This window comes from Doryrhamphus excisus, chromosome 2 (assembly GCF_030265055.1).
Source record: "Doryrhamphus excisus isolate RoL2022-K1 chromosome 2, RoL_Dexc_1.0, whole genome shotgun sequence".
Classification (NCBI taxonomy): Eukaryota; Metazoa; Chordata; class Actinopteri; order Syngnathiformes; family Syngnathidae; genus Doryrhamphus; species Doryrhamphus excisus.
Genome location: NC_080467.1, coordinates 27203093 through 27230945, shown reverse-complemented (window position 1 = coordinate 27230945; position 27853 = coordinate 27203093). Strand labels below are relative to the sequence as shown.

The window sequence follows — 27853 nt, the reverse complement described above, 5'->3', positions numbered from 1 at the left end:
AAGCAATAAATTAGCCAACACAATGACAACCAGCTCTTCTTCTCATCATGTAACCTTCAGGGGATTCTCATTTTGACCGTTTTTTCCAGTATACCAGCAGAAAAACAAGGTCCAGACATGTGAGGTGGAATTCACTCATTTGATTGGCTGATTTCACATTTATAATTTGGATCATGGAAAGAATGGCTAGAAGTACAGTGAACCAAGAAATGGACCTGTTCTGATTTAATCTAATTGATTTAAGAGATATGTTCTATAGCCCTCAGTAATAGCAACAAAGGTAACAAAAGTTTTTTATTTTTTATTATTTATAAAAAATATTTTATTTATTATATATTATTTATAATATATTTATTTATAATATATTATTTATTTATTATTTTATTAATATGATTATTTTGAGATTAATTTGACCATTTTTAGAAATTAAAATGGAGGGGTATAGTGACAAAAAAAGGCCTCCATGCCCGCACCAAAAGTATTAAAACCACCATTTTCATGGATGAGGAAGCCTAAGAAGGTAACAAAGACATGAGAAGCAAATTTGATGGTAAATTATTGTTTTTTGCGTATTTTATAGCTGATTTAATACACGGGTCAAAACCCACCCGTTAACATTAGAGATGATACTAGAAAGCTAACACAAGAGGAAGTTTAAGTACACGATACAGCTTCTAGGACACACAAATTCATTAGCATAAAAGACGCACTTACTAAAAGCACTTTTAAAGTGTCCACGCTCCTAATATGCTAATGAGCACCTCTGACATATTTCAGATTGGTAAATAAAAAAAAAATGCCAATATGGGACCTTTAAAACATTTGAGTGTTTTGTTGTCAGCGTGAAGCTTCTGTTAGATGCCAACATGCTGTCAGATGTCACGGTTGTTGTTGTTGTTGTTGTTTGGGTGTGATTAGAGCGACAGGAAGTCCACGCTTAAGGGTGACATGCTTGCCTCTCTCGGAACAAAATGATCAGGTGCACATTCACGGGGTTTTGCTTCACTCTAAACGAGAGGAGAAGGTCAGGTGTTTTCGTGGAACCCAGCATGCAGGAAGTTAGCGACACCATGGCTCCGCCCCCCAACGCCAAAAAGCAAAAATTATATGAGTCAACATACTGGAGCTACAGTAAACCTCGGATATATCGGACTCGGATATATCAGAAATTCGCTCACAACGGACAGATAAAAAAGAACCAATTTTTCTGTAATGCATTTCCAATAAAAATTCATTGCATATATCGGAGTTTTTATAACGGATTTCGCCTATTTCGGACAAAATCTCCAGTCCCGTTCCAATGCATTTCCATTAAATTTCCCTCGCATATATCGGATGGCCGCATCGTGGCGCTCCGATTCGCCGAATCGTGACAGGCCGCTATACGACGTCATTTGCAGCGTTTGCAGCGTTACCTGCGCGTCCATGTACATTGGAAACATAGTCAAGGAAGTGCCTTTTTATAACAGATAAAATCCGATTTACGCATATACTGGATATAAATCCGATATATGCGTAAAACGGACATTTTCCGGTATACGCATATAACGGATTTCGCTTATATCGGACAAAACCAGTGGGAACAATTGAATCCGATATATCCGAGGTTTACTGTACTATGCGGACCACAGTTTGACACCTCTGTGTGTGTGTGTGTGTACCGCCACCATTCACCATCACATGCACTGGGAGAGTGAATGAAGAAGTGTTTACCTGGTCATGGGGGGGTTTAGGATGCCTTGTGAGGGCTCCATATGATAACCATTATTACCACTTTCCATACTGGAAACAAAACATCGCATACAAACAAACATGATGAAAGATGTGTGATGAAACATGCCGTCAATTGTTTCTTTTTTTTTGGGGGGGGGGGGGGGGGGGTAGTATTTACAGGTAAGGTAGAAAAGCATGTGATTGAAGAAAAGAGCCCTTCATGGAAAGTTAAGGGACACTTCAGCCACACTTCACATGGTCAACCAGCACCAGTAACTAGTTGTAAACAATTCAGCGGACAGGATGCAGAGAATGTAATATTTTTTTTCCCCAACACAAAATGGGTGCTTAGGAATCGCACCAGGAAGTAGCCTGCCTCGTTTGGCAAAGCAAGAGTCCATGCCGCCCAACAAATACACAAGCCAGACTATAAAGTGCAGAGTGCATGACCGAAAACAGCCAAAAAAAAACCCAAAAAAAAATCCAAAGCAAGGCATGGGAACGATGAGGAGGATGGAAATAGTAGGAATGGTTATCACAACGTAAAATGCCAAGTCCCAGAAACAGAGGAACTACGAGGAAGAATAAGAAAGTGTTAGAGAAAAGGCGTTGCAAAAGTTTTGCTCAACTAAGAAAAAGGAGGAAATACGAGGCAGCAATGAAAGAAAAAGGCCTGCATTCCTGCCAAGTACATAAACGCGTGTTTGATGGCGTTGTCACGTAGCGCACTCACTCGTCGTAAACGTCCTCCGTGTCCATCCTGCGGTAGAACTTGGCCAGCTTGACGGCCAGGATGACGCTGGGGATGAGGAAGAGCGTGCTGCAGCCCAGACCCATCCAGAACACGTTCTGCAACAAATGCAATCACCGCTTTCATTTTACCGCCGCCAACGATGGCTGCGGGGGGGAGGGCGCAGGGTTTGAACCCCCCGTCAGTAACTATGGCAACCACACATTTGCAGGGATGGTGTCTCACAGCCATCACATTTTAAACAGTTTCATGACTGGACATCTTAATTAGGGATGGAACGATTCATTTTAATAATCCGTGGTAGCCGATATGATTCAAGGACGATATTGGTTCTTTTAGAACCGATTCGGTAACTTTTTACTCAAATACGTAACTGGATACTGAACAGTGAGGGGGATGCTTCCGAGATTCCTGTTTTTTAAAAGGGAATCAGGCATAAATTAATTATGGATATCATCAAACACGTAAACCACAATTAATGAACAGGTTGAATTAAATCAATCTGTGATTAACTCTGATAAAACACTAACTAACTTTAATTTAATTCCACATTCAAGTCTCTAGCTTAAGTATTAAAGAAGAGCACATTTTATACCAATTCCACCCTCGGCCATCTCTGTGTGGAGTTTGCATGTTCTCCCTGTGTAAAACATGCTAGGTTAATTAGCGACTCCAAATTGTCCATAGGTATGAATGTGAGTGTGAATGGTTGTTTGTCTATATGTGCCCTGTGATTGGCTGGCCACCAGTCCAGGGTGTACCCCGCCTCTCGCCCGAAGACAGCTGGGATAGGCTCCAGCACCCGCCGCGACCCTCGTGAGGATAAGCGGTAGAAACTGAATGAATGAATGTTTTGTTGTTTTGGAGCTGCCGGGCTCCCGGAGCAGGAGGGGATAGAAAAGAAAAAACAAAGAACACACAAAAACAGACTGTTAAGTTGAGTTTGAGATCCCTGATTTACATTATTTAGCACAACTTCTTGAGGTTTGATTGCTTTAAGATTGGCACGGACCGTCATTCGGGATTTGCGGGAAAGGAGCGCAATTATTCAACAAAATAGTGCTTAACGTTTTGTACAGTTGCCTACTAAATCATGCAGAGTGCATGTTGTGTTCAAAGATGATTTTAGATGACTCCAAATTATCCATAGGTATGAATGTGAGTGTGAATGGTTGTTTGTCTATATGTGCCCTGTGATTGGCTGGCCACCAGTCCAGGGTGTACGAAGACAGCTGGGATAGGCTCCAGCACCCCCGTGAGGATAAACGGTAGAAAATGAATGAATATTTTATACCAGGAGTTAACATTTCTTTACCATGGAGGTAAAACAAAAGCTGTGATGGACGCATCTTGGCAAGTACAACCGTACTACAACCATCCCTTAGAATACTATAGAACTTGTGGTAGAAGTTGTTACCATGGAGTCCACCAGGAAGCTGCAGGTGATGATTTCCACCGTATCCAGCATGTTGCTGAAGGGCTTGCACGGCGCCACCTCCATAGCGAGCTGTGATATGGCAACACAAAGACGTGTTACATAAACAATAACACATGTACACAGAAAGTACACAGAAAGTACACTTACCGACGTCTTTACCCACTCGATGTACTGTTGGAAGTATCCCACAATGGCTGCTGCGTATTTAGCCGTTTCCTGAATGGGGATGAGGAGGTGAGCGTTAATAGGCATTAAAACAACAGGGGAGAGTCATAAAGAGGCACAAGTACCCGGTTAATGAGGTGTGTTGCATTGTGGGAGATGAGATACTGCACAGCATCCACAGCATCCAGCACCGCTAACACTTTGTTCTGCGAAGACGAAATGACGACTGATTCCCAGATGTCTTTTAGTTGACTCTTAAAGACTCTTCGTTTTTAACTCACCGGCAGGTCTGACGCCGTCCTCTCCAGGAACCTCATGCTCTGGTTCAGGGCGCTCTTCACACGGACACAAATAGTAACACTTAGTACTCGGGAGCAGCAAAGGTTAAAGGTCAGGGAGTCATGGCTAACACCTAGGTCACAGGACTGACACCACCTGATGCAGAAGGACTTTGCTCCAAAATGAACGATCACGTGGAAGAATCCAAAGAAGGTACACCATAGGGACAAAAATATTGGGACACATTCCAACAACAGGGCCCCGTTTCACGAAGCAGGTTTAGTGAAAACTCGGAGTATGTTAACCCTGAAATGAGGGAAACTCTGAGTTTTCCGTTTCAAAAAGGGAGGTAAGTCAAACCAGAGACAGAGGAGTAACTCCAGCCTGTTTCACAGAGAGAGGTAACTTAACCTCGGTGTCAGTTACTATGGCAACAGACTCTGTGAACATAACCTGGTCGGGACCAGGTTTTCTTCAATGAACCTCGAGTTTCTTTCTGTCTCCGGTGTGATTCATTCATTGTCGCGCGTGTTTAAAGCCAGTTTGGTCGTTTTTCATAATCACCATCACCAACAGCAGTAAAATAAACAGAAAGACAAAAAAAATTCATTTGGTCTTCTTTGTTTCCTACAAATAAGAAAAAAAAATGGTTTCTTACTTTTTAATTGTTACAATCATCAACACAATTCACCTATGACCATGCACCCACCTCTAACTTGTGTTTTAATAATTCAATTTCCAGATCCGTTTTAGTTATCTGGCGGTCCAGCAGCACCATTTCTTTTTCTGTTTTTTGTACTGTTTTTAATAAACGCACTTTGTAGATTTCTTTTAGTGGTAGCTGGGAACACATAAGGATGACATTATACAGTTGCACATGAATTCCACTGGCTGAGTAGAAGTTAGATGTTGCTTTTCATATGTCTGATTTAACTGTATACAGGCGAGGACATTTATGTGTGTGAAAACAATATTATGTTGGAGATAATGCACACTGAAACAGCCGCTGAATGATATTTAGTGGTAAACATGATTAAAAAGAGGCACCCTGACTGTTATGCGTAGGGCTTACCTGTTTGAACAATATTTTTATATTTCATCTTCAGCTGCTTCCACGTTCTTTTTTCGCCGGTGGGATTACATCTAAGTGACATAAATTGTAGCTATAACACCATTCTACTTGTTTGCATCTGTAGCCTAATATTATTGTGATTGCATAAATGTATATAATAAATGTAAACTTACGCATTGACTCGAGCATTAACTCTCCCACGCCGACTCGCGTTCTTTCGCTGCTGCAGCCGTGTTGCTTTTCTTTTTAAAAACGCTTTCAATGTTGCTTTTCTTTTTAAAAACGCCGTATGACCGCATTAATATATCCAGTTCCAGAGGACTGAAATATGACGATCTTTTCTTATCACTCGTTGCCATGGTGAATCGAGGGAACGGGGCTCCATTGATCAGGGCTTTTTAAAGTCGTGGTGCACGCGCTTAACTCAGAGTGAACAAACTCTGTGTTGATTGAACCAATTGAAATCACCTGTTCTGAAACCCGTAAGTCAGAGTTTCCTGTCTCAGAGTAGATCAACTCAGAGTTCAGGGTTAGACTCCAGAGTTGGTTGAACCTGCTTCGTGAAACGGGGCCCAGATGGCTGAGTGTCACTGATGTTCTCACACTCACACACACACACACACACACATTAAGACAAACACACTCATTAAGGGGTGTGTCCCAAAACCTTTGTCCACATACTGTACCTCAAGCACCTTTGTCATTCTTGCACGGCGAATAAAGTTTGGGAATATTGAATGAGCAAGTGTACAAAACATTTGACTGGTATTGAACGATGAAATGGCTTCAAAAGTTTGGGGACACTTTGTCATGTTATTGAATGACAAAATGTCCACACACTTTTGACTTGTATGAATAAAACTATTCCTTGGCATAACTTTTAATTCAAAATACTGCAACGAGTACCAGGCGTATATTCAGAGGAAATATTGCAGTATTGACACACCTGTACTGTAATAAATGATGACAAAAAAAATAGTGACCTTCACTATTAAGTGGATGCAAAGAAGCAAGTTTTCCCCAAACTATTCATGACAAGCGGACACTTGTTGGCATTTTGGCACCAAGTCCTTCAATAAGACACCGTATACGATTGTTCACTTCCATAGACACACACACACACACAATACTACACACTGGACTGTATCTCTACCCTCAAACAGGATACTGGTGTGTCATCAGGAAAACACGACTCAAATAAGCCATTTACACCAAGCAGTACGGTTCAGTATACAATGTATTCATGTAAGTACTACAATTAAAACTTCTATTGGTCTCCAATTAAACACTGTAATTAATAGCTGTGGCTGTAGACAACCTCTTCATGCAGGTTACCATACATTGAGGACATTTTGGTGCTACCGGTTGGCCCCAATATTGTGTTATGGGATTGTCTGTGAATGTAGTTTGTTGTTTCGTACAGTAGATGGCATCATACAGCTGTTCTGCCAGAGAATAAGAAGACGTTGCAGGAGGACTACGTTTACTTATTTATAAATCAAGTGATTTCATTAGGAATGAGCCGGATACTGTCATTTAGGGATCGTGCTACGAAAACACAGCATGGACACACTCATTTGGTAACACCCCCCCCCCTGGGAAATATGTAAACCAGGGACTGTGGACCGCATTTTATATGGGCAAGTGAATGGCATTTGGTAGAAACACAAATAATAATCTAAAACTGGAAAAATAAATCAAAAAAGCATAAAGTAACAAAGAAAAAAATGAAAGTTGTAGAAGAGTTGATACTAAAAATGAATAAGTCTCACAGATCACTTACTGCATATTGAATATTAAACAATGTAGCAACTTCTGATTTGTCAATTTCAGACAGAAAATAATGCACCGATTTAAGCCTCGCTCATTTCCAGTTAAACCCCGCCTACCTCCGGGTTATGCAGCATATTTTTTAAAAGAGACTGAACATGAATCAGCGAAATTTGAAGTGCAAAGTGGTCAGGATTATTATTATTATGTATTCAGACCCCTCTAGGTTGGGTTGCTCAAAACCGTGACTAGGACAAATGTAGCGATTCTTCAGTAGTCTATTAGACACTTTTTGAGACTAACATGAAAAGCACATATCGCTCTTAATGAGCTGTGGGTACTGCTGTGGGCTCGCCCCCACTCGCAGGCGTCTCGGTCAAAAAAATGTGACCGATGAAAGTTCATTTGTATTTTCAACCTATTTGTTTTGGTTTTAATGTTCTTCTAATGACTAAAAATCCCATTACGCTGCCCATGCGTCATGGCCAGTCATATAAATGAGGTGATGATGCTATTGCTTCTTGTTGCTGTGTACTGAACCGCAGTGCTTGGTGGACGCCAGCATGCTGGCTTCGGGATTGCAAACACCAGAGAACAATGAGTAGACACGACGGACACGTGTTTGTGTGTGTGCTTACCCTGGCTCTAACATATTTCTTGGTGTTGACGTTGGACAAGGAAAAATCAACATTAAAAAAAAAAACATGCATTGGAGCAAGTCAGTGTCCTAGCTTTGTGTGTTTACATACAACACTGTCATGTGATGCAGAGTTGAAGTAAAAAAAAAAAAGGGGATGCAAAGAGGGGTGCCGGTCGGGTTAGTTACCATGGCCTGCTGCATGGGGACCACCTGCTGGTTGTGGATCTGTCTGACTGTGCCCACGTGACCTTTCAAAGCGCTTTGCAGACGGCCCCTAGGCTGAAGCACACAAACTTATTCAGCAAGCATCGCCCTTAATCGCGTCTTATCTACTTGAATAGGTTCAAATGCTTCCACGGACAGTAAGTGGGAGATTTGCAACCCCCCCCCCCCCAAGAGGCCTGGCAGAGACGCTCCAGTGAAGGCGACAATATGAATAGAAATAAAGAGCAGAAATGAAACATAGCCTCCTACCATGAGGTCCGTCTGGGCTTCCAGCTCTTTGGCAAATGAAAGCAGGTCCTCCACTGTCACGCCTTTGTTGACCTGCAGGACAACAACATTTTCGTCTTAGTAACGCTCCATGTACAACTAATCTGCATTTTGGTTTCAAACATTGGCCTCCAAAATTGGCAGTGTTTTTTGTTAGTCAATGGAAGGACAGAATAAGTCAGAAAAATAATGCCTCAGGAACTGTGCATGCTAGCTTTGGTGGCTTTTGGTGTGTTGTTGTCAAACGAAAAGACAAACATGACCGATAAGAATGTGTAGATGTGTAGTAATCCCTCATAATATGAATATTTTCACATTCAGAGCATAGAAAACATGTCTACAAACTTCTAAATACAATTTAACATTATTAGAGCCCTCCATATATGAAATAACACCCCTATTGTCTCATTTACACTTGTATTACCTAATGTAGTCGACATAATAAGAGATAATATACTTTAGCTTTAACTTTGGGAAGGTTCCCTGTTCTTTTTTATTTTTATTTTTACTTCCTGTTGTACTTCCTAGTGTACTTCCTGCGCTGGCTATTGTGTCATCAGTGTAGCATTACGGACATCTAGTGACCTGTGTAGAATATTATATATTATTACAACGTCCTTTAATGTCTTCTGCTTCATTGAGCCATTTTTTCCACTTGAAAATGCTTAATTTAGGCCAAAAACTACATCAAATGTGCATAAATGTGCATAAAAAAGAATAATAGGCTGTATTCAACCACAATCTGAATATATTTTTGAAAAGCAAAGCTGTGAAATTCAAGGCGGGGGATTATTGTGAATGTTTTTCATCTAACTCATGCTAATATGCTAGCTGTTGGTGCCATTATATTGTGTTTGTGAGTGAGGGCGAAATAATAATTATTTGTATAATATTTAATATAATAATTATATTGTATAAATAATAATAATTTGTGGCGGTCCAAATTTATTTGTGGCGGGTCGCCACAATTAAACAAATATACAGTAAGGGAAACACTGCATACACGAGTCAACATATACAGTATTAAAATCAGCATATTTTCTATTTTATATCTATGTGTCACCTCCTCCAGGTAGTCGGCATAGTTGGTTTCCGAAAGTCCCGCCTCTGAAAAATCCAGAAGGTTCTGCTTGCCCTCCGCTTCCAACAAGATGATTCCTCTCAGGTCAATTTTGACGCCGCTCAAATGAGCTGCAACATCTTTTGTGAACTGCAAAAATATGGAAACATATTGTTAGAAATATGTGAAAGCCTAAAAAATATAAAATAAAAAAATATACAAATGACATTATTATTTTCATTATGTTGAATTCAAATAATCTAAATAATGATGTATACAAAGAAGGAGCACTTTATGAGAAATTGGGACTCATGGAATAAATCCAAACTGCTAGAGCGGTTCCAATGTTGCGTTCACTGACCAATGTGTTGTTCAGGAAAGAGGAGACGTTGAAGACTTTGTCCAGACGCAGGGCGGAGTAAATACCTTTGTTTTCTTTGCAAGTACTAAACGAGACACACAAAGCGGGATGTCAGTGAGAGCCTTTGCTGCCATCTAGTGAACACAACAGGAAGTACACAACACCAACTGGGAGGGATTTTCCTCTGAACAGGAAGTATACTGTATGAAGGCTGCATAATGTAAATCCTGAAATGTTTATACTTCTTCATGCCACGTTCATGGTACCAGCGGCGCTCTCCTTGCTTTAAATGGGCACATGACGGCTCAACACGCTAAAAATACGGCCACCCGCTCTGCTCCGTTGCTGAGGAAACACAAGCTGGCGGTCTCTGAGGAGGGGCTGATAGAAAATGTTCTCAAGGAGGAATTAAAGCAAGCTTGGGGGAAAAAAAAATCAATGCTAATTAGACGGCAGGTTCTCACTCCCACAGCCATGAAAATGAAATATGCAGTAAAAAGGCGCCTGCAGAGGAAAATGATGCAAGGTGGACTCTCTTCCTGGAAAAACACACTCACTGATGGCTGCATTTTAGTCAGAAAATACTCCAATAAAACAAAAGGGTTCTGTGCTTGTATTGAAGAAGGGGTTTTTAATGTATCCGGTGGGGTCCACATCATGAAAAATGAAAGTGACTTTACATATATTACAAATACTGCATCTCAGCTTTGTCACAAACAGAAGGGGAAAAGCCAATTTTAGTATCAACCCCCCATTTTTGCTGCTTTTTTCTCTTATAATCATTTGTGTGTGAATTTATTTTGTGAATATTATAACTTTATTCCCATATTGTAACTTAATAAATTTCTACATTTTTTCTAATTTGTTTTCTAAATTTTCTATATATATTATATTTATTTTAAATATTTTTTATAACTTTTTTCTCTTAATAATTTGATATTATTTCTGGACAATTATTGCAGATTTTTCAATTTTAAGTGTTTTTGTTAATTGATACTACATTTTTTCCATTTTGTTTTCTAAATTTTCTATATATATTATATTTATTTTAAATATATTTTATCACTTTTTTCTCTTAATAATTTGATTTTATTTCTGGACAATTATTGCAGATTTTTCAATTTTAAGTGTTTTTGTTAATTGATACTACATTTTTTTCTATTTTGTTTTCTAAATTTTCTATATATATTATATTTATTTTATATATTTTATAACTTTTTTCTCTTAATTTGATTTTATTTCTGGACAATTATTGCAGATTTTTCGATTTTAAGTGTTTTTGTTAATTGATACTACATTTTTCGATTTTGTTTTCTAAATTTTCTATATATATTATATTTATTTTATATATATTTTATAACTTTTTTCTCTTCATAATTTGATTTTATTTCTGGACAATTACTGCAGATTTTTACATTTTAATTGTTTTTGTTAATTGATACTTCACCTGTACAGGCTCTCTGCAGTGAGCTCCAGCTCCGAGTCGTTGTACATGTATCCCGGGATGAAGTTCCTCCACTCGGGGTTCACCATGTACGGAGCGTCTACAACCTGCGGAGTCGGACGCCAACCAGAGTTGAGCCACATCATGAACCACGAACACGTGCTTGTCGTGTTGCCACGTTACTCGCCTTAAAGAGTTCTCTGGAGTGAAACGGCTCACAGATGAGCTTCTCCATGTTTCCCCCGAGCAGGAAGATGGCGGTCAGGAGGCCCATGAGCACCCAGGAGAAGATGAAGCTGAAGCCCACGCCGCTGTGCAGGTGAGAGTTATGATATAATAAAAATCTGATTTTGTGGTAAAGAGACTTGAAGGCAACACGGCCTTACGCCATCAGCATGGTTCCTCCCGTGTTGGAGATGCATCCCCGGGTGGTGGGCGAGGCGTGCTTGTCGTATCCCAGCGTGCCGCACAGCAGGCCCAGGTAGTTGAAGGCCAGCACCAGGACCACCATGCAGCACAGAGCCACGCAGCCGATCCACCTGAAGAGAAACACGGACACTAACTCAGTAAACACCCAACCCATCTACAGCCTGCTTGGAGGACATTTGGACTATTGATACATACGTTGACGTCCAACCCATAATTATAAATTATAATCATAATTATAAAAATATAAAATAAATACATTAAAAAACCCAACAAAAACAGAAACATGAGAAAAGAATCCTAGCAATAAAATATGTGTTATAATAAAGTTGTAGAAAATGAATGAATGAATGAATGAATATTATGGGATTTGTGAAAGTTATAATACAGTAGTACATAAAAAAAATAATAAAGTCACAGTATTCAAAGAAAATGTTATATATTTATGAGATTTAAAATTAAAAAGGCATTTTTAAAAAGTTGTAATATGCTAAAACAAAAACTAGGGTTGCAGGTTGCAGGAAAAACTAAAAATAAATATAATATAATATATAATTAATAGTAAATATTAAATATATAAAAAAATTATAATATTTTGGGGCTAAAGCAAGCAAAAAAAAATGACCCCCAATAAGTTTAAATATAAAATATTTAAAAAATATATTAAAAAAACCCAACAAAAATAGAAACATGAGAAAAGAATAGTGAATAGAGAATAGTTTGTTATAATAAAGTTGTAATATTATGGGATTTGTTGTAAAGGTATAATACAGTACTACAAGAAAAATATGGAATAGCAAAAATGTGGAAAAAAAAAAACAAAAAGAAGAAAATTTATATTTATGGTAAATTAATTTTCTTAAAACAAGCTGTGAGCCACAAACGGCCCCTGGCCCACACGTTGGACACCCTTGCTTTCACCCTTCATATCATTAGTGGTACTACTACCACTACTAACAATGATTAACTATCATTCAAACATATAGAAGAAAATCATTAGTGTTTAAAAAAATAATATTAAATACCATCTTTAAAGTATGATAAAATTTTTTATAATAAAATAAATAATAATTCTTAAATCCAGATCTGATCCACATTTGGCGGCAGTTCAAGTGTAAACATAGAACAAATTCCAAGGAAGTTTTGTGTGGTGACCTGTAGAAGTCCAGTCGGTCGATGTCGGGGTAGTGGTCCTCGATCTTGGCGTGGGCGTGGCTGATGAAGATGGTGAAGTTGGAGAGCGAGCTCTGCACCGGGAAAGCTTTGGAGAAGTTGCTGATGTTGCTGCCGATGTCGCTCACCAAACTCTGGACCCCTGCGGCAGCAAATGTGTCAAGACGCTTTCAAAAAACAAACATCTGGGATACTTCCAGGAAAGTCAGCTGACTTACTGTGTACAATGTTTCTGGTCTGTACCATCACCGTATAAGGGGTGTCGTTCAAGGAGGCGTAACCCTGATGAATAAACAACCAAGCGGTTCCTTTCAACTATTCCAACAACAACAACAACAACAACGGCTTGAAACAAAAATACTCACCTTGTGAACGACGCCACTGAGATCAGTCTTCAACACGGCGTTCATCTTCTCCAGCTGAGAATTCACGTTGGGAAGCTGCTCAACCCAAAAAAACAACACACACGCATGACTGTAGACCACCATAATGCACCTCCTGGGTGTACCTCATATACATGTGCATACAAGTTCAATTATGGCATCAAACCAACACAATGTATTCCAACAAATACTGTATTAAAGTCTTAATACTCAGGGAAAAAGTTGTAATCTTAACAGGAAAAAATGTGTATTTTAATGACAAAGTCAGAGTATCAGGAGAATTAAGGGAAAAAAATATAACATTAAAATTGCATTTCTGTGAGAGTATCAGCAAAATATTAGGAAAATAAAGTCACAGTATTCAAAGAAAATGTTATATATTTATGAGATTTAAAATTAAAAAGGCATTTTTAATGCAGTCTTACCAGAAAAAAATGTGATTTCTGTGAGAGTATCAGCAAAATATTAGAAAAATAAAGTCACAGTATTCAAAGAAAATGTAATATATTTATGAGAGTTAAAAGTTGTAATATGCTAAAACAAAAACTAGGGTTGCAGGTATTACATTAAAGGTATAATATTAAATATATTAAAAAAATTCTAATATTTTGGGGCTAAAGCGAGAACTTTCCAAGCAAAAAAAATGAACCTTCCAATAAATTTAAATATAAAAATATTAAAAAAATATATTAAAAACCCCAACAAAAATAGAAACATGAGAAAAAATCCTGGCAATAATGTGTTTGTTATAATAAAGTTGTAATATGATGGGATTATGTGAATAAGTTATAATACATTTGTAAGAAAAATATGGAATAGCATAAATGTGGAAAACAAAAAGAAATTTTCATAAAACAAGCCACAAATGGCCCCTGGCCCGCACATTGGACACCCTTGCTTTCACCCTTCAGCTCTTTGGAATAAAATCTTCACATTTTGTCAGAATTTTGAAATGTAAAAATCTAAATATTTTTCCATATTACACATTATTATTATTATTTTGACAGTAGTTAGGAAAGTTGTATGTACTAATAAACCCCCAAAGCGTAAAAAGGAAGTACCCGCGTGAAGTTGGCGCTGATCTGCAGCTGCGACAGCGACTGGCGGATGTTGCGGCACAGCTGGGCGGAGGTGGCGTCCGACTCCTCGTCGTGGCAGCCGGGGTCGTTGAGAGTGCGGTTGATGCTGGCCCTCACCAGGCTCAGGTTGAAGTTGAGCTTGCCCGTGCCCTCCTGCAGGACTTGCAGCGACACGCTGACGTTCTCCAGGGCCTCCTTGGTCTCCCGCATGGCTGCACGGCGACACGGGCGGCACACGCGTGACGACGACGGTTGCGGTGGTGATGATGTCACCAAAAACCAAAGACCTTCAATTCATCTTCAACGTCTTATGTACTTCTATCTTCCAAAGTATCTCCAACTCTATGGTTATCATCACCCTTATATTGATTATTTTGACTACCAAATATATTCTTTTATGTTTTTAATGGATTTTATCTTTTAAAGCTCAACATTTCTATACTAACTAGCTATACTTACCCAGCCTGCGATAGCACCCATGCTAGCTAACAATCTATTTAACTTGTTTAAAAAGTACTTTGATTTTTAAATGCTGTCAATATCAACACTTTAAAAATACTTTACTACATGTGTCTATGTAGCTAGCTATCATGTGACTTCTGATTTAAGATACGTTTAATGTTTGATGTTTTTCTACTATGCTACATAACCAGTAGCTAGCAATGTATTTTACTTTATACATCTTGAAACATATTTCAGACATTTATGCCAGAAATATTTGCTTTTTTTCCTATTATGCTACATACTGTATCTGTCAAGCTAACTATTTACATTTTCTAAAGTTACATATTTATATATTTTTCATTCTAGAAATATTAGCTTTTGTCCACTCTGCTATGTATCTGTGAGCTAGCAGTCTTTTTTATTAATTCAAGTTTTTATGTCTTAAACATACTGTATTTAAATATTTTATACTGTGCTACCTATATCCAACTATTTTTACTTTCTTAATGAAAATTCATTGTTTTTAAAGATAATTTTATGCTAGAAATATTAGCTTTTGTCTACTATGCTACATATATATCTGTTGGCTAGCAATCGAATTTTTATGTAAAATTTTTTTGTCTTTGTTAAAGACAATTTTATGCAAGAAATTAGCATTTTTTCTACTATGCTATGTATCCGTCTAGCTAGCTGTTTTTATGTCTTTAATCATATTTAAGAAATGTCATACGAGAATGCTAGAGTTTCGCCTTGAAAACATATTTGAGACACATTCGTGCTCAAAATATTAGCGTTATTACTATGCTACGTATTTTGCTAGCTACGTATATATTTTAAATTATCTAAATGCAAAGGTCTTACTAAACATGTTTAACACACTTATAATGTATATCCATTATAATATAATACAAATATAATGTAGAAATATCTTTAAACATATTTAAGATATTTTTATGCGAGAAATATGAACTTTTTTCTACCTTGCTATGTATCTTCCCTGGCTAGTTAGCTATTTAAATACTTATATGCTAGAAAATATTGGCTTTTTCGACACCCATCTCATTTCATTTCCTAAATGCAAAGTTTGAAACATATTTAAGATATATGCCTTAAATATCAACATTTGTATGGTATGTTGTGTCGCTATCTAGATAGTTTTACGTTCAGATTCCATGCTTTGCTGTGAATAAATCTGCCTAGCAACAGCACACAGGTTGTACAAGAAGACGTAAATGATATGCAAATGAACTGCACGTACGGGAACCGGACTCGACTGTCATTTATGTTGTTTTTCTTGCCGTCATTAAAAGGACAACGGGACACAAACAGGAATGACAAAGCGGCTTCAAACGCAACACGATCAAGCATGCACATTTCCCTGCATTCTTGAACGCAGCCAAGATGCAGGGGGAGGGCAGCAAGAGAGGGAATTCCAGGTAAATATTGACTTGCACGTGGTTAAAAGAGCATCAAGCAGGAGGAAGGGTTGATGGGGTGTTTAGAGTGCAAAGTGCAGTTTTACCTGAAATTATTTAGGTCACCATTAAGGGTGGGGGTGGGGTTTAGGGGGGTCACACAGGGAAGGACAACTGTGTCACATGTCACCAGGTGAGGGGTCAGAGGTTATTGCGCAGTTACCGTTACCTTTGATGGCTCTGTCGATTTTCACTTGACACAGAGACGAAGAGAAAAGAAAGACAAGAGTCCAAACTATTTGGTTGTCAAATTGAAAAATTAAAAAAAAATGTCCTCTGCTTTTTCCAGCCAAAGAGCCCGCAGTGTAAAATGTGTAACGCTTCTCTCTGACCTGCAGGGGGTGCTGCAGTCACAGACAGGAAGCGGCACTGGAGAAGAATATTACTTTTTGGTTCTGTGTATGTTTTATTCATACCGTGCTGATGGTATCGTCATAAGGAAATGAAAAAGGAGCGTATATCCACTTACCTCCCGTCATCTTCAGCACGGCGTCCATGGCGGGCTGCACCTCCTTATCTAACTGATTGCGTATCCTTCCACCTAATAGCGGACCTATGTCTGGTTAGGAAAACAAGATACAAACATTCATGAAAGACATTATTACTTTGCCTCCCTTGGATACATAAAACACAAACAAAAAATATTAGACGACTATGAACTATACGGTATAGACTATCATCGCACTCTTATTTGCATACCACAGAGAAATGTACTACTGAGATATTCGGAGGAAAAAAAGTTAATCAGTCAAAAAAAACAACACAACAAAAAATATGTATTTTGTCATTAAAAGTAAGGCAATAGAATCAGCAATAACGCAATGCTGCCACTAGGGGTCGCCAAATAGCAAAGGTGTGGACTTACTCTCCAGGTCGTACAGGACTTGGTTCTTGGCTGTGGCATATTGGGAGGACAGGTAATCAATTTGCTGCAGACAAAAGGTATGAAAATGCAGGATTAGGTTTGCAAAGGGGCCAAAATTCTGGCTTCAATTTTAGAAACTGTCCATGGCAACGTTATGGGTTTTTTTTCCCCTTCCATATTCCAGGTTGGATTTAATGGGAATATTGTATATATATGTCACCACTGATGAAAAGCAGGCACTTTTGCATGTAAAAAATATAATATAATATAATATAATATAATATAATATAATATAATATAATATAATATAATATAATATAATATAATATAATATAATATAATATAATATAATATAATATAATATAATATAATATAATATAATATAATATAATATAATATAATATAATATAATATAATATAATATAATATAATATAATATAAAAATAATATAATTTATAATTCCACCCCAAAAACTTTAACCAGTAGTATAAAGTTTTGGGGTCATTAATTCAAACTTATTTTTCGTCTAAAGCTAAACAATAAAAAGAAAAAGAAAAAAAAAATTAAGAAACTTTTTTTTAACCAATAAAATTTGAGAATTAAGTTGAATTTTGGAGTCATTTATTCAAACGGTCTTATATATGCTAGTAAGCTAACACATTTTGGTGTTAGCATTGCCTAAAAAACACCAACAGTAATAAGAAAAAAAAAAACAACACAAAAATGATGGTGATTAATGTTTCTTTGAACATGAAATTTGTGGTAATATATATTCAAACTGCCTGATGTATAGCATGCTAGCAAGCTAATACAGTTTTGGCAGTAAAACACGACAATAAAAAGAAGGGACTGTGGGGAACAACTTTGGTCGTTGGTGTTTTTTAACTGATTCAATATGAGATAATATGAAAACTAAACCAAATCAATCATTTTAAAGTCAAGGAAGCCAGAACAGGAAAATATGAACGTTCTGAACTCCTGCTTCCATGCCAGCATCGTATAAAATCAGAATAATGCTGCTATACGAGGATTGATCAATCAGGATTTTGGTCATGCCAGGTGTGGTTGGGGGGGGGGGGGGGGGGGGGTGGCGTGTCCTCATACCATGGGCGTGTCGTTGGCAAAGGTGTGCAGGTCCCTCATGTTGCTGTTGACCAGACGGCGGATGTTCTTGATTTGAGCGCTGAGGTTCTGGTTGGCGGCGTACGCGCACAACACGCCGATCCTGAAGGACAACGAGACTTCCTGTTAGTCAGTAGAACACGGTACATACGTACGTCATTGGTCCTTTTCAGGAAACTACGACACGTCAATGACATGCGTGATGCAGACTCTTCTAATGACACTATGTGAAAGAAAAGGAAAGTGAAAGTAAATCAGGCATGGTAAAACGATAAAGTAGAGATATAAACATTGGTGATGTATTTAATGTGAGGGCATCCTGTGCTTGTTCTGAAGGACTTGGAATCATCTAAAAAAATGAAAAAAAATAAGCCACAGTAAAGCACAAACACGCCTGGAAGGCTCATAAATATTTTAAGAGTCATCACCAGGCGGGAGCTATTATTATTATTTGAACACAACATTTGTTGGAGTGAGTCAGCATTTTTAACAACCATGGGAGCCATCAAGGGAGGACTCGTGGACATATTCAAATGAACAGCGCATAATAGTGCGACTATTTAGCGTCGGTCCCTCATCAGGCAGACCCGAGCGTGCTGGTGGTGAGGCTTTAATTAGCTTGAGCAACATCAAGGCGAGCGCAGACCATAATAATAAGCTGCTTCCATGACTCACGCTCAATCCCCAAGGAATTGTCAGCACAAGCAGCTAGCGCTAGCGCTACATATATTAATAAAGAGCAAGCGTGTGAGATGGATGAAGCATTCCGGACCACCCAAGATGCATTGCAGCAATGCCCATCAGCGGGCAATGAATCTTGGATGACAGAAAAGGAAGCATCCGGAAAGCCACCGGGAATGGATGCATATGAATAAGACTGTTTTGGTGTACGCAGCATGCAAAGTGATTCAATGCTGTATGTGAACACGGCCCGCTTCATCCCAGCCGGTGCTGGGATCAACACTCCTTGTAGAATTTCCCTTTTGTGGGGAATAATCCCGTTAATCCAACCTGCATAATCCTGCAGACGTTCCTCCTGCACGTTTGTCCTCACGCAGCCGCTTTTAGGCCTGTTGTTGCTCGGGTTGACTCCAAGCGGTGGTGTATTATTTAGAGAAATCATCGTTATAACTAATAATCGTTAACTAATCGTGTACGCAGGCGACCACATGGCGGGCTCAATTAAATACTTAAAGATTCCCGTGTTAAACGACGTGCATACATACATTCAGCGGAAGAACACATCGACGCATGTCACTATACTGTAGAAGGACTGCTTCCCATTCGTTATGTATGCTAGCACTCCTCTGATTGCAGTGCAGCAAGGAAAAGGAAAGGGAAAGTGAAAAGAAGTGATGTAACCCACCAGCTGGGATAAGACACTTGTGACACAGGTTAGTTTCAGCCTATAATGATGACTGTGTTGCTGTAGTAAATCAGAATTAATTCTAAAAAAAAAAAATTAAATTCTAAAAAATGCATTTAAAATACAAAAAAAAATTAAAAATTCAAGAATTTATTTGGAAAAAAAATTCTAAAAAACAATAATTTGGTAATAGTAATGGTTTTATTTCATTTGAACATGCATCAGATTACAATTGAATGCATCCCATAATCAGTTCACAGTTCCACATGTCCAAAAGGAGTAGGAAGAAGCAAAGCTTATTAAATCCTACCCCTCCATCTGGTACTTTTACAATCAGTAACTGTTACATTTGTTCACTTCCTGCTTTCCTAATATAATTTAATGTTTTTTAATTTTAATTTTAATTAAACAGTAAGTGTTATATTTGTTCACTTCCTGCTTTTCCAAAATACAGTTTAAGGTTTTTTTTGTTTTTTTTAAATTTTTTGTCACGTACCGAAGTAGGAGGTGATATGAGCATCCAAAGACATAATGGGTACCATAGTGCATGTCAATATAGTGATATGTATAGCACATCATGACTGGTTCAAGACTCTTCATCCTTGTATTTAGCAAACATCAACTGCTTGTATTGTTTCTTGAATTGGCTCATCGTTGTGCATTGTTTGATTCCCTTACTCAATCCATTCCATAGTTTGATTCCACAATTTATTTGGCTTCATGCTCAATCAAAGCCACTCAAACGCTGCAACCATCATGAAAGATAAATATGGTATCCTTGAACATGTGAAAAGGACAGTGATAAGCTGTTCCGATAAACCTGTCTGTCGGATATTAATTTAGTCAGAAGTTCTGCCTCAAGACTAAAACGCGGCATACGTGGTCGTAGGTAGAGAAGTCTCCATTAACTTCATTTGGACTTGGTGGAAATGAACTAAGGCTGGTTTTACACGACAAGAAGTGACCTTTTGCTAAGCCACATCCCTAAAAGGTAGACTGGCCAATCACAGAGCAGCATATAAGAAGGCTATGACACATCCCGGATTATGTTTTACATATATTTTTGCACATTTATAACATGTGATATAATAAAAATATTCCATGTAAAGACTATGTCAAATGTGTGAAAAATAGAACAAATAATGATGATGGCTTGATTCATTAATTTGGTGTTGCCTTAATTGCTGTGTATTATTTACTTGCTTTTTTGGTATTAAAAAGGAAGAATAGAAACCAAGCATTGAAGTCTTTGGCTTGCTTTTTGTTTATGACGGCCGGAATTGCTGACACAGTGCTACGAGCTGTTTAAAAATGCATGAGAAGACTTTCCCAAGGTTTGCTTGGTGAATCCTCCCAGGAACTTCTCCTCTGCAGACAACTTGTCACACACACACACACACACACACACACAAAACACGCCGGCGAGGCAGTTTCCATGTTGATGTTGTGTGTTATGTGTGTAATTTATTCCGTGTGAGATATCACAGCACAGCATGGTTGGCTAACTGACTCAGCAATAACGAGCTAGGCTATGATTGACTTCTTTAAGGTGGCGTCATTGATACATTTTGTACATTAAAAGATTCTGAACAAAACTTTATCGTAGCTTTGTGCTAATTAGTTTATAAAATAAAGTCAAAATGGCAACAGAAGATGGGAAGTTTGCAAGGGTTTTGCATACATTAATTTGTGTCGGGCCACCACGGACAGATTAGGACCACCACAAATAGATTAGACCTTTTTTTTTTTTTTTTTTTTACATTTAATGCTACCTGTTCACCTTTGCTCATAATCTGTATAGCTTGTTGTTCCAACTCCATACACTAGATGGCATCCTAACACGCAGAGTTAGTCACGCATTGTAAGCAACCGCTCATCAATGAAGTGAGATTAGATGTACAATGACTGGACACCATGTGTCTACTACTGTACAAAACAAAAACAAATAAAGTTTAAAAACATGACCATGTGACGTTTTTAATGCCACATTTTACTAAATGTAAGAAAAAGTGAGGGACAAAGACATGGAAAAATGAGAAAAATAGAGAAAGTAGGCAGTGAAGTGGATCCAGCCAGAACCAAGAGGAGATTGAAATGATACAAAAACAAAAGCCTTTTGTCCGACTCTTCATCGCCCCTTCTTCCCCTGCCGGCACTCATGCACACAAACATACATGTATTTATCTTTTTTCCCCCGTTAAATTGTTTTGTGTTTTTGTCCTTGTCTATTAGTGTAGATTTTGCTTGGGGCAAACCCAAGTTTGCCCACTAGAGGGGGCAATCCAACCCCTCACTCACTTCTTATCCAAAGCCTTTTTCCCTTCCAATTCAAGCCAAACAATATGTGAAACTGAGTCCATTGGGTGGAAAGTCCACAAGAGCAGAAGAAAAGGGGCATCTAACTCGACACAGAGACATCGACCCCCTCCCCTGAGAATGTAGGCCACTACTGGGGGGGGGGGGGGGGGGGGGGGGTGTTTGCTGCGGGTTAACACGGACCGTTGGCTCCATAGCTTGTAGGACCTAACAATGGTCTGCATTCACTCATTCAACTCCTCCCTGCTTGCACCACAATGAAAGTAGACCTCCATCATCACCATCATTATCATCATCATCATCATGTCTCCCCACAAGGGAAGAGCAGACCTCTGCCAAGGTTGACAAATCCTGTTTTTGGGGTGTTTGGACTTTCTTCAGCAACGGGCCGTGTAGTGAAAAATTGAAAGGATGAAAAGGCCACTGATATTTGGTCAGGTAACACATGTACATCTATATATTAGGGCTGTCAATCGATCAAAAGATTTGATTGTGATTAATCACATTTGGTCCAAAGTTAACTCACAATTAATCGCAGATAGAAATGTTTTTTTTTTTTTTAGGGGAAATGTCACCAACAACTGTGGCACATAAAAAAACTAGTGCTGTCAATCGATTAAAATATTTGATTGTGATTGTGATTAATCACATTTGGTTCATAGTTAACTCACAATTAATCGCAGATAGAAATATGTTTTTTTAGGGGAAATGTCACCAACAACTGTGGCACATAAAAAACTAGTGCTGTCAATCGATTAAAATATTTGATTGTGATTAATCACATTTGGTCCATAGTTAACGCACAATTAATCACAGATAGAAATATGTTTTTTTAGGGGAAATGTCACCAACAACTGTGGCACATAAAAAATTAGTGCTGTCAATCGATTAAAATATTTGATCGTGATTAATCACATTTGGTCCAAACTTAACTCACAAGTAATCGCAGATAAAAATATGTTATTAGGGGAAATGTCAACAACAACTGTGGCACATTAAAAAAAACTGGTGCTGTCAATGGATTAAAAGATTTGATGTGATTAATCACATTTGGTCCATAGTTAACTCACAATTAATCACAGACAAATATGTTTTTATTAGGGGAAATGTAATCAACAACTGTGGCACATAAAAAAACTAGTGCTGTCAATCAATTCTAATATTTGATCACGATTCATTGCATTTTTGGTCCATAGTTAACTCAATTAATCGCAGATAGAAATATGTTTTTATTAGGAGATACGTCACCAACAGCCGTGGCACATAAAAAACTAGTGCTGTCAATCGAATAAAATATTTGATCATGATTAATCACATTTTGTCCACAGTTAACTAAAAATTAATCACATTTAATCAAAGATCGAAATACGTTTTTATCTATAATAAGTAGGGGAAATCTCTGTGGTAAAATATTTGATGTGCAACTACAACAATAATTACATCACATTTTACGTAAAATGATATACATTTCGTAACAATGGGCTATTATTTAAAACAATACAGTCAGCAAGCATAATTTTGTATTTCTACTTTTCTTTATTATTAGCATATTAGCTGTTAAAGTCTCCCACAAACGTTCAGAAATAGAAAATTTGAGTGAGTGAGACCTCTCACACATTTTGAGTCAGCTCAAAATAAGATTTGTTTATTTATGATGATGATATTTTAAATTCTAAAGTAAAGTAAAGTAAAAAAAAGCCTATTTAGGAACATTCCGAATCGGGATATCCCCATCAAAAGGAATATTGATTTGTGGTGAAATTACCCAGGTTGTTGGTCATACGCCTTGCTGGTGTTGTTTTGGTCTTTGTATACAGGAAGAAGAAGAGGAAATGACGCGCATTGCATCATGACGTTGACCGCGTGTCGCCGTTTTGGTCGGGATATCCAGATTGTTTACAATTAGCACGTATACAGGAATAACGCGTTAGCTGGGACACTCCTGCATTAGGTGATAAAATCCCTGCCAATATGAGAAAATAATGTGTTGAAAATGTCATGATGCAACGCCAGCGTGTGAACGAAGCTTCATCATTCCGCTCCGACCCAAGTGTGAACACAACCTCCACCTGATGGAACTCAAACACTTGGTGCGAGGTATTCTTGAAAAAAAGCAACACATGGAGCTCTCGCTCGGATGGAAAATAATCCCCAAAGTGTGAGAAGAAGAGCATTGTTGGAGAACTCCTCAAGCCAAAGATCGGAGCCGGCGTCAGGCAGCACATACGAGTCAAAGTAGCATTTGTTCATTTCTTCTCTTAATCTCAGGCCGCTTTTTCTTTGCCTTCAAAGGAATGAAAAGACAGCTCAATCTCTATTCCAAAGTGGAGCTATTCCAGGCGGATAAATCCTCACAGCCGATGTGGTCCGAGACAAAGATCACGTCTTTTCATGCGCCCTACTGACGTGCCCCAGCTTTGGCTTCATTTTATATCATACCGCTTTAATACGGCGTTTCAATAACGTTCCTTTTCTATCTTTTTACTTCAACACGTCCATTTCTCAAACACTGCTCAATAAAAATATGTATGTGATGTTACACATATCCGTATCGGTAGATATCGGAATCAGAAATTATTAGTATGACAATATCGGCATATCAGCTATTGGAAAAAAAGCCAATATCAGACATCCCTAACTGTGTGTGGAAAAATGATAAAATTAGTTTTGTCCAATATTGGCTGAAAAACGATGATATTGTCCAACCCAATTTCTGATACCCATATCAGCCGATACCAATATGTGTAACGTGACATATATGTGTTTTAAATATCGGGAAAAAAATCTGATATCGATAAACAGATATCGCAATTTCATGCTGATATCGAGCCGATAATTGGCGGACATCCCTCGATAAAATATTTAAGCACATACTTTATCAAAAGTACATGTACATTAAATATATATAATATAGAGTATAATATCCCCATTACCAAATTAATATGTCAACTTGTTAGCATGGCAAACATGTTGCTTTTCTAGCTGTTTTGATAGGTAGACAATATATATATATACTGTATGTTAGCATGCTAATGTTAACATGTTAGCATTGTTGGCATGCTAAGATTAGCATAGCAGCATAGCGTTTTCATAATAGACTATCATGTAAACCCTTAGCACTATCATGCAACATGTTAGCATGCTAATGTTAACATGTTAGCATTGTTGGCATGCTCAGATTAGCATAGCAGCATAGCGTTTTCATAGGCGGACTATTATTTAAACACTTAGCACTATCATGCAACATGTTAGCATTGTTGGCATGCTAAAGATTAGCATAGCAGCATAGCGTTTTCATAGGTAGACATTATGTAAACACTTAGCACTATCATGCAACATGTTAGCATGCTAATGTTGACATGTTAGCATTGTTGGCATGCTAAAATTAGCATAGCAGCATATTGTTTTATAGGTAGACTATTATGTAAACACTTAGCACTATCATGCAACATGTTAGCATGCTAATGTTGACATGTTAGCATTGTTGGCATGCTAAGATTAGCATAGCAGCATAGCATTTTCAAAGGTAGACTATTATGTAAACACTTAGCACTATCATATTAGCATTGTTGGCATGCTAACATTAGCATAGCAGCATGTTGTTTTCATAGGTAGACTATTATGTAAACACTTAGCACTATCATGCAACATGTTAGCATGCTAATGTTAACATGTTAGCATTGTTGGCATGCCAAGATTAGCATAGCAGCATAGCGTTTTCATAGGTGGACTATTATTTAAACACTTAGCACTATCATGCAACATGTTAGCATGCTAAAATGAACTATATGACAGCATATACAGTATGAATGATCTATAAAGCTACACACAATTAGATATTTGACTTATAGGACTTATTCTTTTCTGTTTGCAGATGATTTCAATATGTGATTGTTACATTGTGCTCATCCAAGTTAAGATAATGACTTGGCTGAGGTCATCTTTTGCTTTTTACTGCGCCGTTCCCTCTTTCGTCTATTTTCTGCCTGCTCGGCCCCTGGCGGGCATCCTTTACTAAAACGCTGCACCTCCCGTTAGTCAACATGAGTCACTAAGAGATATTTGCTGATGCGGACGCTCATGCAAGCGTTCCCAAGATTTAATGAGCGAGCGGGAGAGTCTTTGGGAATTTCAACATGTTTTACTGCCGGTTGTGGCCGCAGGACAACGTTCCGTTGAGGTCGTATGTCAATAATAATAATAATAATAATAATAATAGGAACAATGCAGTCCACGTCTGTGGTGTTCATCTCGGCATCAGCAACGTAAGACAGCAAACAAGAGAAGCATTTCATGTGTGTGTAGGCGGGGGCTTTTGAGGGGGGGGGGGCGTAGACATTATCATTAATTAGGCCCCGTATGATCGGCTCGGCGGGGTCGCCGAGCTCGTCACGTTGCGACCTTTTGCGCTAATGGTGTTAGACAGCCTGTGACTAAAATAGACGGTGGAAATGCACGCTGGGTAACGACTTGAGACAAGCGCTGGCTGCAATAAAAACATCCCAGCTCGTTCTTCTTCTTCTTTTTTTTTTTACCTCCCCTTTTTAATGACGCGTTTATCCCGACATATGTAGTCTTACTGAACACGCCGCTGTTAACAGCCGCACGAGTAACTCCCATCATGCTACGCTACTGTTGCTCCCGAGTCGACGTGATGAATGTTAGCGCTTAGGCGGAGCCGCAGGAGGCTAATTAAGATGGCGACGTCACATTGTGCAATACTGATACATTCAGTTTGGGTTTTTTATGTGCAATTGTGTACTTAAACACATACAGTACATACAGTATACATACAGTATACTGCTTAGCGGGGGCTTATTTAGTCATTTCGTCAGTTTCGGTACTTTTGATAAAAAGTGTTTTCCACTCGTCTTCTCTTCTTTCGCTGCCCGTGTACTTTAAATGAAAGGACGACAAATTAATAATTTTATATCAGGCTTTTAACTAATATTTTTAAGCTGTTCTTATGTTTTTATCATTTTAGTCCGATTTTATGCTCTTAGTCTTCAGCTTTTAACTCCAGTGTTTTGTTTTTATCTTTTTTTTTTTTTTTTTTTTAATCTTGTTAGTCCTATTTTATGCTCTTAGTCTTCAGCTTTTAACTCCAGTGTTTTGTTTTTATCTTGTTAGTCCTATTTTATGCTCTTAGTCTTCAGCTTTTAACTCCAGTGTTTTGTTTTTATCTTTTCTTTTCTTTTTTTTTTTAATCTTGTTAGTCCTATTTTATGCTCTTAGTCTTCAGCTTTTAACTCCAGTGTTATGTTTTTATCTTTTTAGTCATATTTTTTGCTCTTAGTCTTCAGCTTTTAACTCCAGTGTTTTGTTTTTATCTTTTTAGTCCTATTTTATGCTCTTAGTTTTCAGCTTCTAACTCCAGTGTTTCCTCAGGGGGGTCCTCCACACTGGGGGCTGTTCGGGTCTGCTGAGGGGGTGCCATCCTTGCGTCCCTTCGACACAGCCGGCTGGGGGTTCCTCCCTTTAATGTGGGGGTCCGCCCGTCTATCGGAGTCGGGGGCCCGGGTGCTGGTCCTCCGATGGCACGGCCTGCAGCTCCTCCCAGTGTGGACGGCCCCAAAGGTGGCGTTTCCTTGTTCCTCAGTGCCATGCCATGTCTCCCTACTGTGTGTGATTGTGTGCTTGCGTGTGTGTGGGTCTAGTATGGAGGGCGGGAATGAGGGGCTTTCTTTTCGCTTCATTGTTTTTTCCTTTTAATTGTGGAAATTGTTTTCATTCAGTAAAGCACTTTGTGTTGCATTTCTTTGCAGGAAAAGTGCTATACAAATAAAGTTGATTTGATTTGAATAATCGCCTTTTGTCTGGTTTGCCTAATTATAAGTCGGCCCCTGCTGATTGGACATCATTTTACGGTAAATTATGTAATCATATAATACTCTTGTTTTGCTGTCTGATGATCAACTCTCGTCCGGGAGGGAAACTTTTGTCCCGTTTCTCCGAGGTCAGAGCGGGCCGCGTTCCACTCGGCGTTCATCTTTTTAATTGCCTCTTTTGGTGGGGGTCA

General features: G+C 38.3%; 1 protein-coding gene across 13 annotated transcripts in view; it reads right to left on the bottom strand.

The window, feature by feature from the left end:
* Window positions 1-27853, bottom strand: part of prom1a (prominin 1a) — a 55185-nt gene that overhangs the window by 7692 nt on the left and 19640 nt on the right. For 3 of the 13 annotated variants that reach the window (XR_009126632.1, XR_009126635.1, XM_058065003.1), the window contains 22 exons: window positions 18135-18255; window positions 17031-17094; window positions 16635-16724; window positions 16335-16358; window positions 14229-14458; window positions 13150-13224; window positions 13003-13066; window positions 12767-12926; window positions 11572-11724; window positions 11373-11496; window positions 11189-11292; window positions 9742-9826; window positions 9384-9530; window positions 8303-8374; window positions 8015-8107; window positions 7827-7844; window positions 4349-4402; window positions 4193-4273; window positions 4050-4118; window positions 3882-3971; window positions 2447-2562; window positions 1714-1782 (listed from right to left, as the gene is read on the bottom strand). Coding sequence is in view for 4 of the 13 variants with exons in the window: in XM_058065003.1 (XP_057920986.1) it covers window positions 1714-1782; window positions 2447-2562; window positions 3882-3971; window positions 4050-4118; window positions 4193-4273; window positions 4349-4402; window positions 7827-7844; window positions 8015-8107; window positions 8303-8374; window positions 9384-9530; window positions 9742-9826; window positions 11189-11292; window positions 11373-11496; window positions 11572-11724; window positions 12767-12926; window positions 13003-13066; window positions 13150-13224; window positions 14229-14458; window positions 16335-16358; window positions 16635-16724; window positions 17031-17094; window positions 18135-18255 (2103 nt within the window). In the remaining 9 variants the exon portion in view is untranslated. Of the gene's footprint in view, window positions 1-1713; window positions 1783-1804; window positions 2286-2442; window positions 2563-3881; window positions 3972-4049; window positions 4119-4192; window positions 4274-4348; window positions 4403-7826; window positions 7845-8014; window positions 8108-8302; window positions 8375-9383; window positions 9531-9741; window positions 9827-11188; window positions 11293-11372; window positions 11497-11571; window positions 11725-12766; window positions 12927-13002; window positions 13067-13149; window positions 13225-14228; window positions 14459-16334; window positions 16359-16634; window positions 16725-17030; window positions 17095-18134; window positions 18256-27853 lie in introns of those variants that run through there. The other 10 variants (XR_009126639.1, XR_009126640.1, XM_058065005.1 and 7 more) reach the window with 6 other exon arrangements.